Raw genomic sequence first — 15,971 nt, 5'->3', positions numbered from 1 at the left:
TTTATATTTCTCAGTTGTTGGATTTGTAATTAAACGAAAATGTACGAATACTATGCTCGCTGAAAGTATACTTCTTTCTCTGTATACTTCTTTTTCTCTTTCTCTGGGCCCGACTCTGGTGGCAGGGAGGGGGAGTGGGGAGGGCGTAAAGTCGGATTACTCCCCAATCTTTTATTTCACTCAGAAGTCTTACTTCAGTTTACTTTTATGCTCCGTCATCAAAGTGGACTTCTCCATAGTTGCAGGCCACATGGGACCAAAAGCGCAACGTCAATTATACCAAACCTTGCAGAACACTTTGCCGGAAGACTTCGTAGATAGTCAGCACAAAGTTATCTCGGTTACGTCACATCGCACAACAAACGGTGGCAGCTATTATCCGCATCAGTCACTCTAGAGAAAAAGCAGTGGCAAAGAGAGAGATAGAGGGGAAAAAAAGATTTATTATATCAAAGGAATTCGGGGCACGCCCCTGGGTACCCGCACGACAACACTGCTCTCGAGCATCTGCCAAAATTAGAGAAAGAACGATTCATGGTCTTGTCATTACTGGAGCGCGATCGTATTCCATCAAGATTAAAAGCCTATAATAACTTTTGTCTTCAACATAAGCATGCGAGGAATTTCTTTTAATTTTTTCTGAACTGTTTTATTAACTGAGAGGGACCATTGAGAAGAGGATGGGAAGTTGCATCGCGTTTAGCTCTCTGAGGGAACAAAAAAAAAAAAGGGCAGGGGCGGCTGCACAAAAAACCTTCGCGCTTTCGTCTTTTAGGCTCGTGTATCGCATTGCCGCAAGGCGCAGTCAGCGGAAGGCGCTTGTGAGAGAAGGAATCATGTATCGTATTTAATTGTAAAGCATGAATTGTTCAGACATCGCGAATTTACGGCATACAATAACGTCAGTCACGCGCAAAAAAACTCGCCACGTGCTTAGAAGCTTCTGTCCTTTTTGTTGTAGCGTCGTACATAAGTCTACATCTATGTCAAGCTGCGGCTCAAAGTTGACGGCTGAAGGAGCTCGGTGCCAACCGGCGTCACCATCTGAAAACACGAAAAAAAGAGAAACAGCAGATGGTTTGCGGGATAAATAAATAAAACTACAGGATTCAATATAAAGGGAGACGCCGCTGTATGACCGCATGCATGGAACGTATATGTAATACATGCCTGAATTTCACTGGTCAACAGTTAATCTCAGTGGAGGGTTCGGAAGTTTTTTCCACACCAATACTATTTCGAACTATCGAAAACCTAATGACACTTCAAACAAGAAATTTTTTTAAATTATAGAACGGACAAAAGTGAACACTCCTGTTCAACAACTGTCCAACAAGCGCTATGTTCGGAAGAGAATATTCACGTGTCTTGTTCAATATTATTCCGCGAGCATGCCCTGAGAACATATCTTGTAAGCAGCTAGGATAGTATAGGAGTTCGGAGACGAAACACGGGTAGAACACACTGTGCACATATGTACCGCTCCGTCAAGACATCTTATTTCCGATGCACTTCCTCCTGGAAAGCCTAGCTTCATTGTGACTCATGGGACCACTAAAAGGATCTATGTGGACCGAAACCTCATTTTCTCAAAATAATGCGCAGTTCTGGTATAAAATACAATTTTTTTCCCCTCAACATTCTACTACATCTCTATTCATTGCCATGAACCGGCGTTTCCGGAATCACTGATATCCTGAGTCCCTGAATCTCCTAGAGAGTTAATCATATTTTACTGCGCATGACGTGCGCCGTATCATATTTTGCTGCGCATGACGTGTGCCGTATTGGAATGCTACGAGTAATTTCGATCACCCGATGTTCATTAGTATGTTCCGAAAGGTTGGCACACCGATGTTTTTTCAACCGTTTCGTTTGAAGTGCGGCTGCCACGAATGAGATTTAAAGAGCGAAATCCTATCCAGCCTCGGAAACCATAGCAGTTACATCACAGTGCGGGTGGAAAAAAACCTTTTAACGGACCTCGAGCGCTTGCTGGCTTTCACGCTACGTCCAGGACATTCAGGTAGCTGTCTTCTTTCCCGCTGGCGTTCCAGGGTTCCTTTGTAGCAGCTGGAATCGACAAAAGGCGCGCCGTGAGAACCACGCAAGGCAAGCAACGTTCGAGATCGCTGCCACCTTAAAAGGAATTACCTTCCTGGGCTCGTACTATCTCCTCCGCGAATGCCGCAGCGCTCCCGTCGATCTCTAATTCTGCGTAGAAAACAGTGGATCAACGTCCGCTCACACTCGGACTATAAGCTTGCGTTCAGGAAATACCTTACGTGAACATACCACACATTGCTAGACCAGTTTGACGAGGGTAATGTTTTAAAGCACCCACAAATAAACGGATAGCCGAAGCGAGAAAAAAATTGCAGCGGTAATTAGACTACTTTCATGTTTGTATAATGAAACCATTGCCTTTTCATTTTTATTTATTTTTGTATACATTAAATTTTTTATCTTCCTTTTGCATTACATACCGACTCATTAGCATACAGTCATAAGGCAGCGCATGTACTAAGTTCACTTTTTGGTCAACAAAACGCGGTTTTATGGACTGTGGGTAGCGTGCTTGCCTTACATTCTGAATGTCCTGGGCTCATTTGCCTGCAGCTTGGGACAAAAATTTATTTTTGTTTGCTACCACGGCGGCGTCATCTGGAATTTTCGGGCCCCCACTGCTGCTGGTCAACGCCAAAGCCGCGTTTCGTTGCCGTTGAGCCGCATAATTTTTTCGCATTAAAAATAGAAAGACCACGCCGAAATGCAATTTTGAATCTGGAGATTTATTTTGTAATGGTTCTTTTCTGATTCGTTCCGTGCCAATTTTTGACTGGCATGAAACGCGTGCGAAGTCACGAGTGGTGTACGAACAGAAGGCGGCGTCGTTCGTCAACTAAAGGCAAGTGTGACCAATACTAAAGATACTATAGACATCAGAGAAGCATTGCAAAACATACCAAGGTGCCTTTTTACTGAAAGCAAACCTGAACAACCTAAATAGTCCTGGTGTACATTTTTTTCCAACCACTTACGATAATAAACACTTAAGCCGCAAAACTACTACAGGCTTCCGGATAATTGTCGGCGATCTAGTGCAGTGTCGGAAACAAAAACTAGTGAGGTTTAGGCAGGTCCGATATGGAGGTTTGTAAGAAACTCCGCATCTATGAAATACGTAACCGTTGTCTGCTTGTTTAAAGCAAATTTAAAAAAGTCTTAGTCGGGCTGATTCGTGCATATTGATGGAACCGACTGAACAGTGCTAACTTACAGGACGGAAGAGAAGAACGCAGACACGTGCGCTGAATATCAAACAAAAAAAAAATTATTGCGACAGGAAAGGCAGCAATATAAACGAAACACGGCAAGCAAAACACAAAAAATCAAACATATCAGGGAAATTCCACAATCAGGTACTGTAAATGGTGTGATTGGCTTCGACAGACAATCTCCCGGGGAATTAGAGCCACAGACGGCTGGCTAACACAGGTGTTTGATCCTTTGTGTTCTGCTTACCATGTTTCCTTTATATCGCTGCCTACTCTCAAAATCATTTGGTTGATCGTCAACGCATGTCTCCGCTCTTCGCTTACGTCCTGTCTGCTAGCGCTGCTCAGCCCTCTCCACCAATAAAGCAAATTTGTTTGCAGGTCCAGGTTTGTCGCTTTGAAGGAAGAATTATGCTTTGATTTCTTGCTTTTTTATTTACTTTAAAATGCAATTCTTTCGGGGCCACAGAGAAGTTATTTCACATGCTGCTATTAGATACCTATTATACACAGAAATAAATATATTCCGATGCATTTGGTGTGGCCACAGTATTTTGTCTCTTCGTAAACTTTGAGTACCGCTTTTTTTTCTCTTTTCTAGACTGCATTGCTCTTCTTGCTCGCCTTCCCTTCGAAACCTGCCTTTATGGCTCGGCCTCAAGACTTTTCTCACAGGCATGCTGTAAGGACTCACCCTGTTCTTAGAAATTCTTCAGCATGCCCGTACTCAAGTGGTAGACGGGTCCCGGGAAGGGCGTCTTACGTCTTTGCCGGTCACCGCAGTTAGCATAATATCGAATTACACGACCAGCATGAAAGTATTACAGGTGGCGCAGTTTGAGCAAACAGGGGAAATTTCGATATATTGATAATATGCGGAGACATACGATGAGAGAACACTCGCCGGGCACATAGATCCGCTTTAACTGCTTCGTTTCTTACGTACACCTGTAACTTTTGACGTACAGCGCCAATGAGTCTCTGCAGGAGCAGGTGAGCGACAAATCAGTGCGCGGACAACTTTGTTCAATGAAAGTTGGCCAGGTGCTTCTTCATCAAATGCAAAGTAGGACAGTCTCGGACTGCCGTGGATGGCTGTTCGTCGAGGGCTCGCGCCAAATATAAACTGTTTCAGTCAAGGAGGGATGGCGTAGAGAAACAAGGCATCATTGAGTTTACTGCTGACCTAGTAATAACTGCCTCAACATTCATTTGCGAGTCTAAAAATGCTAATTTCTGCGCAAAAAAAATTAGATTCATGATCTCCTGGCATTTGGTCCTGGTACGGGGTCCACTGAGAAAGACATCAAACATTGCTTTCATGAGTGGATTATGGAGCCCCGCTATGAAAACGGGCACAGACTAAGCACAGTCCAGAGATTGATAGATTTGTTGGCAGGTCGATCACAATCTGGCCGAATTCATGAGCCCTTCCGTACTTTAAGCTCATGCTTAGAGATGTGACAGACCCTCACCTTTTTTTATGGTGTCTTCTGGAAATAACGCCACATTGTCGACCGTCTGGGTCTCGTTGCTGCCTTAGAAAAACGCGTGTGCGTGTAAAGAGAGCAGAATCACACAAAACTGACGTCAGAGGCTGTTCACAAGCGTCAGTATTCAGTTTTTTTCTAGCCGCGCCGCAAATGTTGCATATGCATAAACATTCACTGCTTTAAAGACAGCGGGGAGTTAGCTATAGCCCTTAGATGTATATTAAACCTGACGTAAAAGTTGCCGCAAAGGCACATGGCAAATAAACAACAAATAGCTTATAACAGAAGCGTAAGTGTATGCTGATGAGCTTCGCCCACTGTGGGCAGGTTTAATTTACCTAATTTGCATCAAGCTGAAAATTGTGCTAGAAACACCACCCTACGCCACTATGCGGAGGTTTCGCAGAACAGCATAACGCACCCCTACGGCTATATAAAGGGGTGATACTAATCGAGATTGGGCCTTTCTCAATGTAGGCATGTTCGCCTGATAAACTGTCACTTTCACGTAGCAGCTTGTACGCCTGCTTCGTTCATTCCCTTTGACATAAGCTGTGCTTTGTTACGCCGCTGAGGAAACCATATGCTGTTATCCGTGTCCAATACCAATTTAAATGTACCAAGTGCAATAGCCTGCTAACAAACGAAACAGAGAGTGAATAATGACCTCAAAGCTCTGGATTTTGTACGCTTCCTTGTAGCTGTAAAGTAGTGTTGGAATAAGCGATTACAGCGAGAGAGTCGAGCACAAGCGGTGTGCACGGTGTGCAGCGGCCCTACCTACCAGCCAATGTTGGAGGCAGCAGTTATTGCACTACAGTATTGTTTATTTGCTTCGTTAGAACTAGAACAACTGATTTCCTGGGGGGCATCTTACCAAAGAAATAGACATAGGTTAACGCGTGCGTGAGTGTGTGTGTTTGTGTGTGCGTAGCACCTGCTTGCTGTGTTTGTGTGTCTCTAAATCAGATATCCAGCGATTAGGGTGCTTGAAATCTTGTGCAGTCTCACAAATATCATGAGTTCTTGGAAGATAACTGCGATCGAGAGAATTCAGATTTAAGGTGTCAAGGTTGCGTACAATTATACAACGTCCAACACGGCTATGAACTCAGTGCGACTTAAGAACACTTCTTCTTTTCCTTCATGGTTTGTTATTAGATTTTATTAGCTTTTTGGGCCGTTTTCCCGAAAACAAAATGTCCATATTAAGTAGGCATGAAACATTTGTTCACGTTCAAACTGCAGGCAACAAAGCTCCCAGCTTACTCACTTGTCAGGCAAAATCGTAGTCTCTGTATCTGGAAAGTATCAAGAAGAAAAATTCATAAACGAACTTAAATCGCGGCAGAGCACCTTTGGCATGTCGCCACATCAGGTGTAAATTGGTTGTAGATGAGATGAGCGGTCCGCTTCCTCGCATTGCCCTAGTTACCATGCCCCTTTGTTAAGCGATCTTTTGCCCCACTCATGCCGTTTAGCCGATGCAGAATCATGACGGCCATGGCCTTTCCTTCCGTCTTCGCTCGCCAATCATCGCTAATGCAATACACAGAAGAGTGACGTCACAACAAAGGAGCAAGAGTGCTTTGTGAGTGAGTTACCGTTACGAGCAGCACCCGTTGTGCGTTAAGGACTGTTGAGGAGTGAGTGAGCTCCGTTTTGTAAAATCACATTAGATGTGCAACCGGGTTAGGACGTCTAGGCAGGGAGCGTGTCTTAAAGATATCAACTGATTGCGTTCACTACGAAGCCGGGGAAGAAGTTAGTAGTTGGCTCAGGAGTGAAGAAAAAAAAATTGACGGAAAACGGAATATCAGGAAAGCTTGCCGTTTGAGGTCGCGTACCACCCCCGCTGGCGGCGTTAGGCGCTTACCAGAGTTGAGAAGGCTGAGGACGATGAAGGCGACGGCGGCAATGGCGAGCACGAGGAAGGCCAGGGCCCCGCCCACGGCCAGCACAATCGCCTTGTACGAGTGCACCGCTTGCAGCTGAAGAAGGGCCATGCTGCGAAGGACGACATTACACGCTGCATTCCACGCTGTGTACAGCGTTGGTATTGCGCACGTTCGCCGCCACCTTTGATCACGTGATTAGGCTACCCTCATTCACTTCCAGCTCCTCTTCTGGACAGTGAGCAGCCATAGCGTACGGCCGCTTGTCAGGGAACTAGGCACTTGCGTTTGGCCAAGGGAAAGCTGAGGCACAGCTTGATACTGCGGTTGTCCGTCTGGTGGTACGAGTTGTGCGGGTAGGCGTCGACAAGCTGGCCAACATGGCTGCGCATTGCTCGTATTTTGTTTAGCTGCTCTGCTAGACTTGGAAAGTTCCGACGTTTGCGATGAAGCGTAAATATATTGCGAAGGCGGATATGATTGTGCATAATGTTGAATAAACTTTTTCTTCAGCAATCTGCTATTGTTACCTGCGATAGGGAAATTTTGAAGTTTTGAGAAATCAACAATAGACACTGTTAGTTGGGCGTATGCATCGACACTACGGGTAACGAATGCACATGCGCAGACCGCCACGCGAATCTGAGCGTCTTGCGGCCTACGCAGGCTGCAAAACATAGCGGGCGTGCTACGGGCACGTTATGGGATACTTTGACAAGATGGCGGCGCCCTACTAACCGCTTCGGAGTAAATATATGTCGCGGCTGAATTCTTCAACGCGATATCTCGCCAAAATGGCAGCGGTTCGCTTCTATTTCGCGCGCACTCGCCCACTTGTAGACATATAAGCGATAATTAACCCATTTTTCTCATATAATATGGCAATTTTAGTGTCTTAGGCCAATCTAAATATTGTGCGTTTTCCTGCTAGCAACGACATCTTGCGAAGAATTTCTGTACAGTCAGTTGCTACATTTTCTTCCATTTGCATACCTTTGCTACTTACAAGAAAAAAAAGGCTCGCAATGCACCCACCCTTATTATAAGTAATTATGGATGAGAATTCCTTCAGCCCAACGTTGATGTGCTTTGATGTCTGGTATCTAGATGCCGGTACTCTTTACAGGTGATTTAGCGACGCCTGTATTTTAGGTTGGACGGCTTATTTAGTGACGCCTGTAAGTCGTGTTTATGCCATTTACAGAATAGGCAACGCAGCAAGTGATGTGTACGCCTAACGAAAAGTGTCTAATGTCTCCATGCAAGAAAACTAGCTTATCTCGGGAGTCCATTGTACGCACAAAACTGTAAAACAGTTCACCTCAATGATGGCACGCTTTTGAGCCAATGCTTTGCACAATTCACGCAAGTGGAGGCTGTAAATATTTTAACGTATGGGAAAACATGAGTGTTTTTGCAAAGACAAAGGGCGTGCCTCCTAGGAAAGAGAAATTACTTTTATTCAAAACCTGTGAGATGAAAGTTTTTTCATCTACTGGCTCACTGGTTGTGTTCTAAAGCCCACGAGATGAAACTGAGGTAATAGGTTTCAGCCTTGCCGAGGGCCACGACGTTTCAAACAAATGGTTTTGGAAGGACTGAGCTAATTTCGGCAGGCTTCTCTATAAGAAAGTCACTTGCAGAAGTTTTCTTGTTGCGAATTTTTTTCTCTTTTATATATAAAGAGCTACCCTAGCCGCAAAAGGTTCCTTGGATAATTTTATTTTGAAAAAATTAGCCTGCAAGACGTAAGCGCACCTGGCATTTGATCTATTTCCCTCAGAATCAGCGAGACGCCACTCATCTCTCACAATCACACAAACATGTTTGTATTCATGCACAGTGACATCCACTCACTAAAGCTTAAATCCACTCGTGCTAACGTCGCAGTTACGATTCCCTCACACTCACGCACACTCTCGTCCGCTCACTGTAACTTAAATCCTCTCACTCACACTTAGTCTACTCACACTTGCATCTACTTACAACAGAGTCCACTCCCGCAGACAACCGCTCAATTAGGGGAGAGTGGGACAAAACGAGACAAGTGGCAAAAACACTTTCTCGCTTCTTTCACTCCCACCTTCCGCTCTTCCCTTACGGCGTGGTTCAGGTGTCCAGCGGGATACGTGAGACTGATACTACACCATTTCCTTTCCTCAAGAACCAATTTAGCAAAACGCAACACTTTAGCACTTTGCGCCAAGTAACTTTTACACATAACGTCATAGTGGTTTGTTATTTCGCCTACATGCACCACCGCATGTACACTGCTACTGATTTAAAGATTGTCGCGATTGGTTTTCCTGCAAGAGAACAAAAAAATTCATAAGTGAACAAGAAAGCGCTAAAAGAGGCGTGGATTCTTGCACGCTACATATTTTAGCACCGTGGAAGCTAACTTTCTGAACGTTCTCGATACACGTAAGTATTTCATTATTGCGATTTGTTGTCCACCTTTATTCATCTGACGTTTTGTGCTGTTTTCTCTGCCTGTTGTAACGATAAAATTATTTTAGCAGCAGGCTACGCATGGGGCAAAGCACAACATTGTCTACGCTCCATGGCTTAAAATAACGATAATGGCTTTGTTGCTGGCGCTTAAGCTCTGGGTGTGATTTCTCGCTCTTTAGGATGGTCCAAACATACAATAGAAGAACACCTATCGCCAGTTGGTGCGAAGAAAACATAAAAAAGCGCTAGAAAGCGTCAAGGAGCAGAGATATTCTATCCGCGGTGCCGAGAAGCATTTTGTAGTTCCGAACGGCGCAATCCACAGAAGAGTGACAAAGATGAAGAAATGTGAGGGCCTAGAACTGCACAAGCATTTCTTGGGGTCAAAGCCGCGCACCCTTTGTGCCGCGAAAGAACAGCTCCTTGTGCAGCATATTCTATCCATGGAAGAAGCACTTTTTGGTTTCCCTTACAATGAAATCCAGAAGCTCGTCTACAATTACTGCTAGTCCAATGACACCGTCCATCCTTTCAACAGAGAAAATAAAATGGCTGGCTCAGATTGGATAAGTGCGTTCAAGAAGAGGAATAAAAAGGTAATATCTTTCGGGAAACCTGAAACACCCTCCCTGCCGAGAGCACAGTCGATTTCGAAGCATCACGTGAACCGATACTTCGATCATCTTGAAGAAATAACCTATCGTGAGCACCTCACGCCTACTCGTATCTTCAATATGGAGGAGGCGGAGGTGCAAACTGTCCACAGGCTTTCTAATGTTATTTCATCGGCAGAGAAAAGTGCTGTTTCGGCAGTAACAAGCGGTGAAAGGGGAAGAACGGCAAGAGTAGTGTGTTGCACAAGTGCAACCGGGTTTGTCCTTCCTCCTGTGATGTTGTTCGCACTAAAACAGGTTCAGCCCTTTCTGACGGCACAAGCTCATCCTAGGACGTTGAAGTGCGTCTCTGACAACGGCTGGATGAACGAAAAAATTTTCGTCCGCTTTTTAGAACACTTTGTGGAACATGTCCGCTGTAGCCGTGAATACGAGGTAACGTAAGTTCAGGATGGTCATTGCAGCCACTCAAAGAACTTTTATGCGATTGAATACGCAAGAAACAATAGAATAATCACGCTGCCTCTCACTCCGCACGAAACGCACAAGTTGTAGCCCTTGAATGCGAGTTTTTTCGGCCCGTTCAAGGCAGCATACAACAGCGCCTGTCGCCAGTGGATGGTTAGTCACCCAGGAGTGCGGATTACAATGGAAAACACTGGGCTTGAAAGGGCGCACGAACAACCGACATCACTGCCGGATTCCGGAAATGTGGCATCTGGCCATTCAGCCACGAGATAGCTGACGATATAGAATTTGGTAATGACAGCAATGTGTGCCGATCAGCAAATCAGAGAAAGTGAAGATCTGTCTACAGGCGACACCTCCTTCAGCTCTACCAGTGGTGGGAAGACTGCCGGGGCGACATTGGAGTTTCGAGAACTTTGTCCTGTGCCTAAGCTTGCGGCTCCGAAAGAAGGAAACAGGAAGTGCGAGAAAAGCGCAGTTCTGACTTCGTACGCCCCCCCCCCCCCCCCCCAAAAAAAAAAAAAAAGAAAATAGACAGACTGCACGAATCAAAGGAAGCGAGAATAAGAAATACTGAAACTCCTTCAAAGGCCACAGTGAGAAGCAAGAAGAACAGCCCTGCCACAAAACAAAGCACAAAAGCGAAAGATTCGAGTTCATTAGTTTGTGGCGGCCTAGGGAAGGCATCAACTCTTGGATCTCGCTGGTCTCATCGCATCTAGTGTTGTTGATGTGGGAAATGGGCTCACCAAGTTTATGTTGGTGCCCACGGAGCGAAGTATGTGTGTACTTGCTTTAAATAAGGTGTATTTTTTTTTAAATTCTTAAGGGTGTCTCAATTGGCCCCACGCCGCGCTCATTTTGCTCCAGAGCTTAAAGCATAATGCGACATTTTGAACCTTTTAAAATCCATATTTTTCAATCTTCCGCTGTAGCTTCGCTTTTGAAATTTATCATGCATGAGGGCAGAAGAGTGACAAATAACGCTTTAATATTTGTTTCTTTGCACCTATGAAAAAATTTTAAAAATCTGCAATTTGCAGATTCATGTCGCGCTTTGCCCCCGCTCTCCCCCGAGTAAATATCTGCCAGTGGATGTTGTCGTGAGTGAATGTCTGATGAGTGGGACTGCTGTCTTGTCATCGGGAGGGCTCTAACGGAGTGTTAGGGAACTTTACTGAGTTTGGTTTTATTGCAAGTGACTAATACAACTTCTGCCGATAACACGCCTTGCGACGCGCTCCAAGCGCATGCATGCCCAACACTCTTTGACAAGAATTTTCAATATTGCAAAATTGAAAGGCAGTGTCATGGAAACATTGAGGTAATGGACCAATCGTCCGATATGTAGAAAAACATTTCTTTGAAAAGTTTTTCATCGCTCGCATATAGCAGTTAAGACCGCCATATACAACTAATAGCGAACGCTTCAGCGTCGGGAATGCCCATTATGGGCCTCCCTCGTGCCGAAAATGAGAACTCTTTTAGGAGAATGAGCTGGGCAGAATGGAGGCTACCGAATAACCTTTCAATAATGTGAAAAAAGCTCCTCCAACTGCTTCGGAAATAAAAAAAAAAACTTTCTGTCGGTTCCATTAAAACTGCGTGCGACGGAGTCTGCGTTTGATTCTTTCTTGCCGCAGACTAGAGGCCCCGTGTTCTGAGTTGCGAACTCCATTGCTGCCTGAAACTTCTCCGTACTTCATGCAACCGCTTTCATTATGGCCGTCAGGCTGACGAAACACGCTTTCAAAAGGTCAAACCATGAAACCACGGACCGCGCCACGATAACCGAAACTAAACCACCCGTGACAGTAGAGAAGCACCGTGCGCTGCAACGTGCTACGCACAGCGAGGACGCTGCAGCATGGGTGGACTCTTATGCATAGAGTTTCTTACTATTACCTAGAGGGAAAGCTGGCAGCCCGTCTATGGGAGTTTGCATGGCGACCCCTCGACACCCCTTCAGCCACCATGGGCGCTCAAAGCATCATGGGGCGGGGAGCTACCGACTGGACAGCTACAACTTTTGCACAAAAAATAGATGCAAAAATATAGCTGTTCGATAAATACGAATGTCCTAATATTCAAAATCCTGTCCGTAAATTGCAACAAACGAGCAGAAAAGCATTTAAGTGCAAAGTTTGGCCAAAATAAGAGACGACTCGCTCTCCTATTGGCCAAGTATTGAACACTACAAAAGCTAATATTTCGTGCTTAACAGGCGTATTTTTAGAAGTAAAAATGTTTTAAAAAAACCGTTGTTGCTTAGATACTTTAAGAGGTTTTTTAATGTCATTTCGGAAAAGTGAAACGTTTTACTGGCGTCGTGTGTCGTTGCGGTTTCACTACTATGGCTTTTGCACACTGTATTCGCGCGAAAGTCGTCTGCGCACACACGAACAGCTTTTTCGGAATGAAAAATCCTAGTAGTACCACTCCGTGTTCCCAAAAAGATACAACTGTCCCGCAACAAGTAGCTCACCGCCCCATGATGCTTTGAGCATCCATGGTGGCTGAAGTGCAGCGCCGCCAGCTTTCCCTCTAGGTAATAGTAAGAAACTCTATGCTCTAATGACTTAGGCAACTTTGGAGAAGCGCAGCGGTCGAGCGCGCTGCTCTCCGTGACGTTAACCAGAAGGCTGAGTAGTCGATTTTAGAAGATGGGCGCGTGGGTGGCAAAAATTTTCAAGCGCTGTAGCGACTGAAACTTCGGGGAAAACGCTCCGTGCATGCACCGTATGTGCCAGGAAAAGTTTTGTGCTAATTTTTCGTGCTGCTCGACAGAGCTCCAAATGGGAAGTAAGTTCAATTGGGCGTTGCTATATCCCGTCGTGTAAATATGGTCCTTAAAAAGATGACGACAGCTTTTCTTTTTTTAAATGAGGCGAGCTTTCAACTGCAGTAACTATGCCTTTTTTGAATAAATTATTTCGTTCTAACATGTTTTATTAAAGCGAGAAATGAGTGAACTAGGAGGTGACACTTTAATATAAAAAATGCCGTCAATGCCCTATCTAATGTCCTATCAATGAAGCCTGTGAACCGCTGTACAGAGAATGCGGCGTGATAAGGAAAAATCGTGACGCTCTGTCAAGAGCAATAATGGGGGCAGATATGATAGCAAGATTGCTGGATGTTTGTATAAGCGAGCCTTCAAAAGCATTGTCACAAAAAAAAAAACGAAGTATCTTGATTGCGAGATTTGACTCGTGAAACTTCTCCGCCGGCACTAGTTGCTCCCGTGTATGTTTTTTTGTTGCTCTGTTTTCTTTCTGGTAGCCAGTAAGTGTGCGCTTGCTGCCCGTCCAATAAAAATTCATGCGTCAGTCACAGCTTTGTTGTGTGACTTGTGTGTGTTCCTTCTGTCTCGTCTTTAGCGCTGTAGATATGGAAGCCTTTCCAGTGTACGTCCACAATATTTATTGCTTGCTTATTGTCTGTTCATTCTTAAATGTAGTATTATTTTCTACATTTTGTTATTATTTGTGAAAAGCTATTGAGAATAACCTCATTTCGTGTTGTATATCATTGTTTACATAATAGCTTTGTTGTATTTGCGTTTTCTCATTTGTATGTTTTTGTTAACGTGCTAACGTGTTAACGTGTTCTGATTAATACTAGACCACTATCTTGTTGACTTAACTATGCCCTCTAGCCCACTCCCAAATGAGACTAGCGCTATAACTAACTAACTAACTAACTAACTAACTAACTAACTAACTAACTAACTAACTAACTAACTAACTAACTAACTAACTAACTAACTAACTAACTAACTAACTAACTAACTAACTAACTAACTAACTAACTAACTAACTAACTAACTAACTAACTAACTAATTGAACAAATAAACAAACGAACTAAATAAATAAATAGATAAACTTCACCATTCCACCTCAGCCACTGCAGCTGCAAAGCACTAAAAGCAACAACACCAAGGAAAGAGAGAGAAAAGAAACAGGTAGGATTGTGGTCTCAACGTCCCAACGATGCAGTTGGGATATGAGGGACGTCATACTGGGGGGCTTCCGTCAGGCTAATTTGTGGCCTGCAGCGGAACGCTGTATGTGGCTGGTGAGATGAGAAAAATAATGGCACATGCGCATACATGCTTTCGTGCTTCTGTCCCCATGGCGATGTGCAATCCATTCAGGAGGAACCACCTGCTCCACACTCCCCGGAAAAACCACACTGCATCTCAGTGCTGCAGATGCCCATATTTGGAGTTGAGGGAGAAAAAGTCGGCAGATGCACTCAAGACTGCTTACATCCGAAAAGGCACCCACTCACGTTGTGAACGCAGTCGCAGCGAGCTGCCCCATGATGTAACCCCATGCCACGCAGCTTGCAATTCAACCTCTGAATAGGTCTATACGCAGGCACCGCCGCAGCGGTTCTTATCTGCGCGCTGATCCGCCTTAAAGATATGACACGAAAGGTAATAGTTTAATGCCCATATATGCAGAATTGGTCTTTTTACTGAACATTCATAGATCACTGGGACTTCTTACACCCCTCTTGGGACGCACCCACACACGTACGCACACGCACACACTCTCACACACACGCGCGCGCGCCCGATTTTCGCTTAATGGGGCAAGGAAGGCTTACGACTTAAAAGCCCTTCATTAAAATCTAGGCAACAATTACTGACTGAGAACAACACAAAAATAGCAGGAAAATCTAGAGAACAACCTTAGCCCAGCCAAGGGTCTTACAAAGGTATGCATGCCGCTTTCTTAGATCATTCGGGTTGATGTAAATTCCGTTCTGGTACGCTGCTCAAATGAGCAGGACTACAACGATATTGGAACACCCGTTCCCCTGATAGAGCCGACCAAGAAGGCTAACAGATGTCCGGGAAAGACCAAAATGGTCATCTGATCACTGCGCGAAAAACATCAACTGAATGTTGATGACCGATCACCCACAACGTTAGGCATGCAGTTAAAATCTGTGAATATTTATGTCCATCTTGGTAAAGCTTTACAGTTTTCCTCTGAAGCTGTTTGGCTCAGCTCATATGCATGGATGTTCTTTGCCTGTTTGAATTCCGCTCCTCATTAGAGATTTTCTTCAAGCGTCCGTGTTGATAGAAGGTAGATTACTCGATACGACTACACGCTATCAAATAGAGCGAAAGAGGGAACAGTGAGCGCCGAATCCGCACTTTGACTATCATGCATTTAACGACGTGACAACTGGCTGGTTTTCAAAAATTGGCAATTCTTTCTGTAAGCGTGTGTGGCAAAGGAAAAGCTTGAAGCCAGATGCGCGCTCACTTCTCGCGATAGCCCATGCGTTGCAGGTAGATGGAGTTGGCGACGGCACGCTTGCCGCCTCCGGCGTCGCTCTGCGGGCCGCCTGCAGCCGCGTCTTCGCCCTCTGGTGGGGCGATCTCCTCGCTGCCGCCTTCTGGGTGGGCTTCCGCGGCCGCTTGGCCGTCTCCTTTCTGGCCTGCTTCCCCTTCCTGCTTTTCTGTCTCCTCTTCAGACATCTGCACGCGCCAGAGCAGAGTTATCGGGGGGCATGCAGGTGCCACTGAGGTGAGCGCGGGCAAATAACGTCCCGAAATCAGGCGTGCACAAGGCGAGATACGCATGTAATGCGGGCCATGCGCTGACTTCCTTTCTTACTGCGCACGTCAAGGTAGATTTGTTTGCATGTTGCGCACCAAAACTTCGCGGAAGCTCTCCGAATCAAATAGCACCTTGAACGACTCGGCGGTAACGTGCGCTAAACTGAACCAAAACTACCAACTACGT

General features: G+C 45.1%; 1 protein-coding gene across 1 annotated transcript; it reads right to left on the bottom strand.

Moving 5' to 3' along the window:
* Positions 1 to 517: 517 nt before the first annotated feature.
* On the bottom strand, positions 518 to 15,703 carry LOC149370799 (uncharacterized). Its single transcript, XM_089584109.1, has 7 exons — positions 15,489 to 15,703; positions 6,648 to 6,778; positions 6,045 to 6,072; positions 4,754 to 4,812; positions 2,155 to 2,214; positions 1,984 to 2,073; positions 518 to 1,044 (listed from the first exon to the last, which is right to left on the bottom strand). Exons 1-6 carry the CDS (start codon positions 15,701 to 15,703, stop codon positions 2,003 to 2,005), a joined length of 564 nt encoding a protein of 187 aa, XP_089440235.1. The 3' UTR covers positions 518 to 1,044; positions 1,984 to 2,002.
* Positions 15,704 to 15,971: the final 268 nt, after the last annotated feature.

The sequence above is a fragment of the Amblyomma mixtum genome, chromosome 1 (genome assembly GCF_055824585.1).
Source record: "Amblyomma mixtum isolate Tamu chromosome 1, ASM5582458v1, whole genome shotgun sequence".
NCBI lineage: Eukaryota > Metazoa > Arthropoda > Arachnida > Ixodida > Ixodidae > Amblyomma > Amblyomma mixtum.
The sequence above is the reverse complement of the archived record's forward strand: the minus strand, read 5'-3'. Positions and strand labels throughout refer to the sequence as shown.

Bases quoted from the DNA above. Each gene is read 5' to 3' on its own strand.
- LOC149370799 (XM_089584109.1), bottom strand. From the start codon at position 15,703: ATGTCTGAAGAGGAGACAGAAAAGCAGGAAGGGGAAGCAGGCCAGAAA. The intron at 6,073-6,647 runs GTAAGCGCCTAA...GATACTTTCCAG, and splicing joins CCTCAGCCTTCTCAACTCTG to ATACAGAGACTACGATTTTG. The intron at 4,813-6,044 runs GTGAGTAAGCTG...TTTCTAAGGCAG, and splicing joins ACTACGATTTTGCCTGACAA to CAACGAGACCCAGACGGTCG.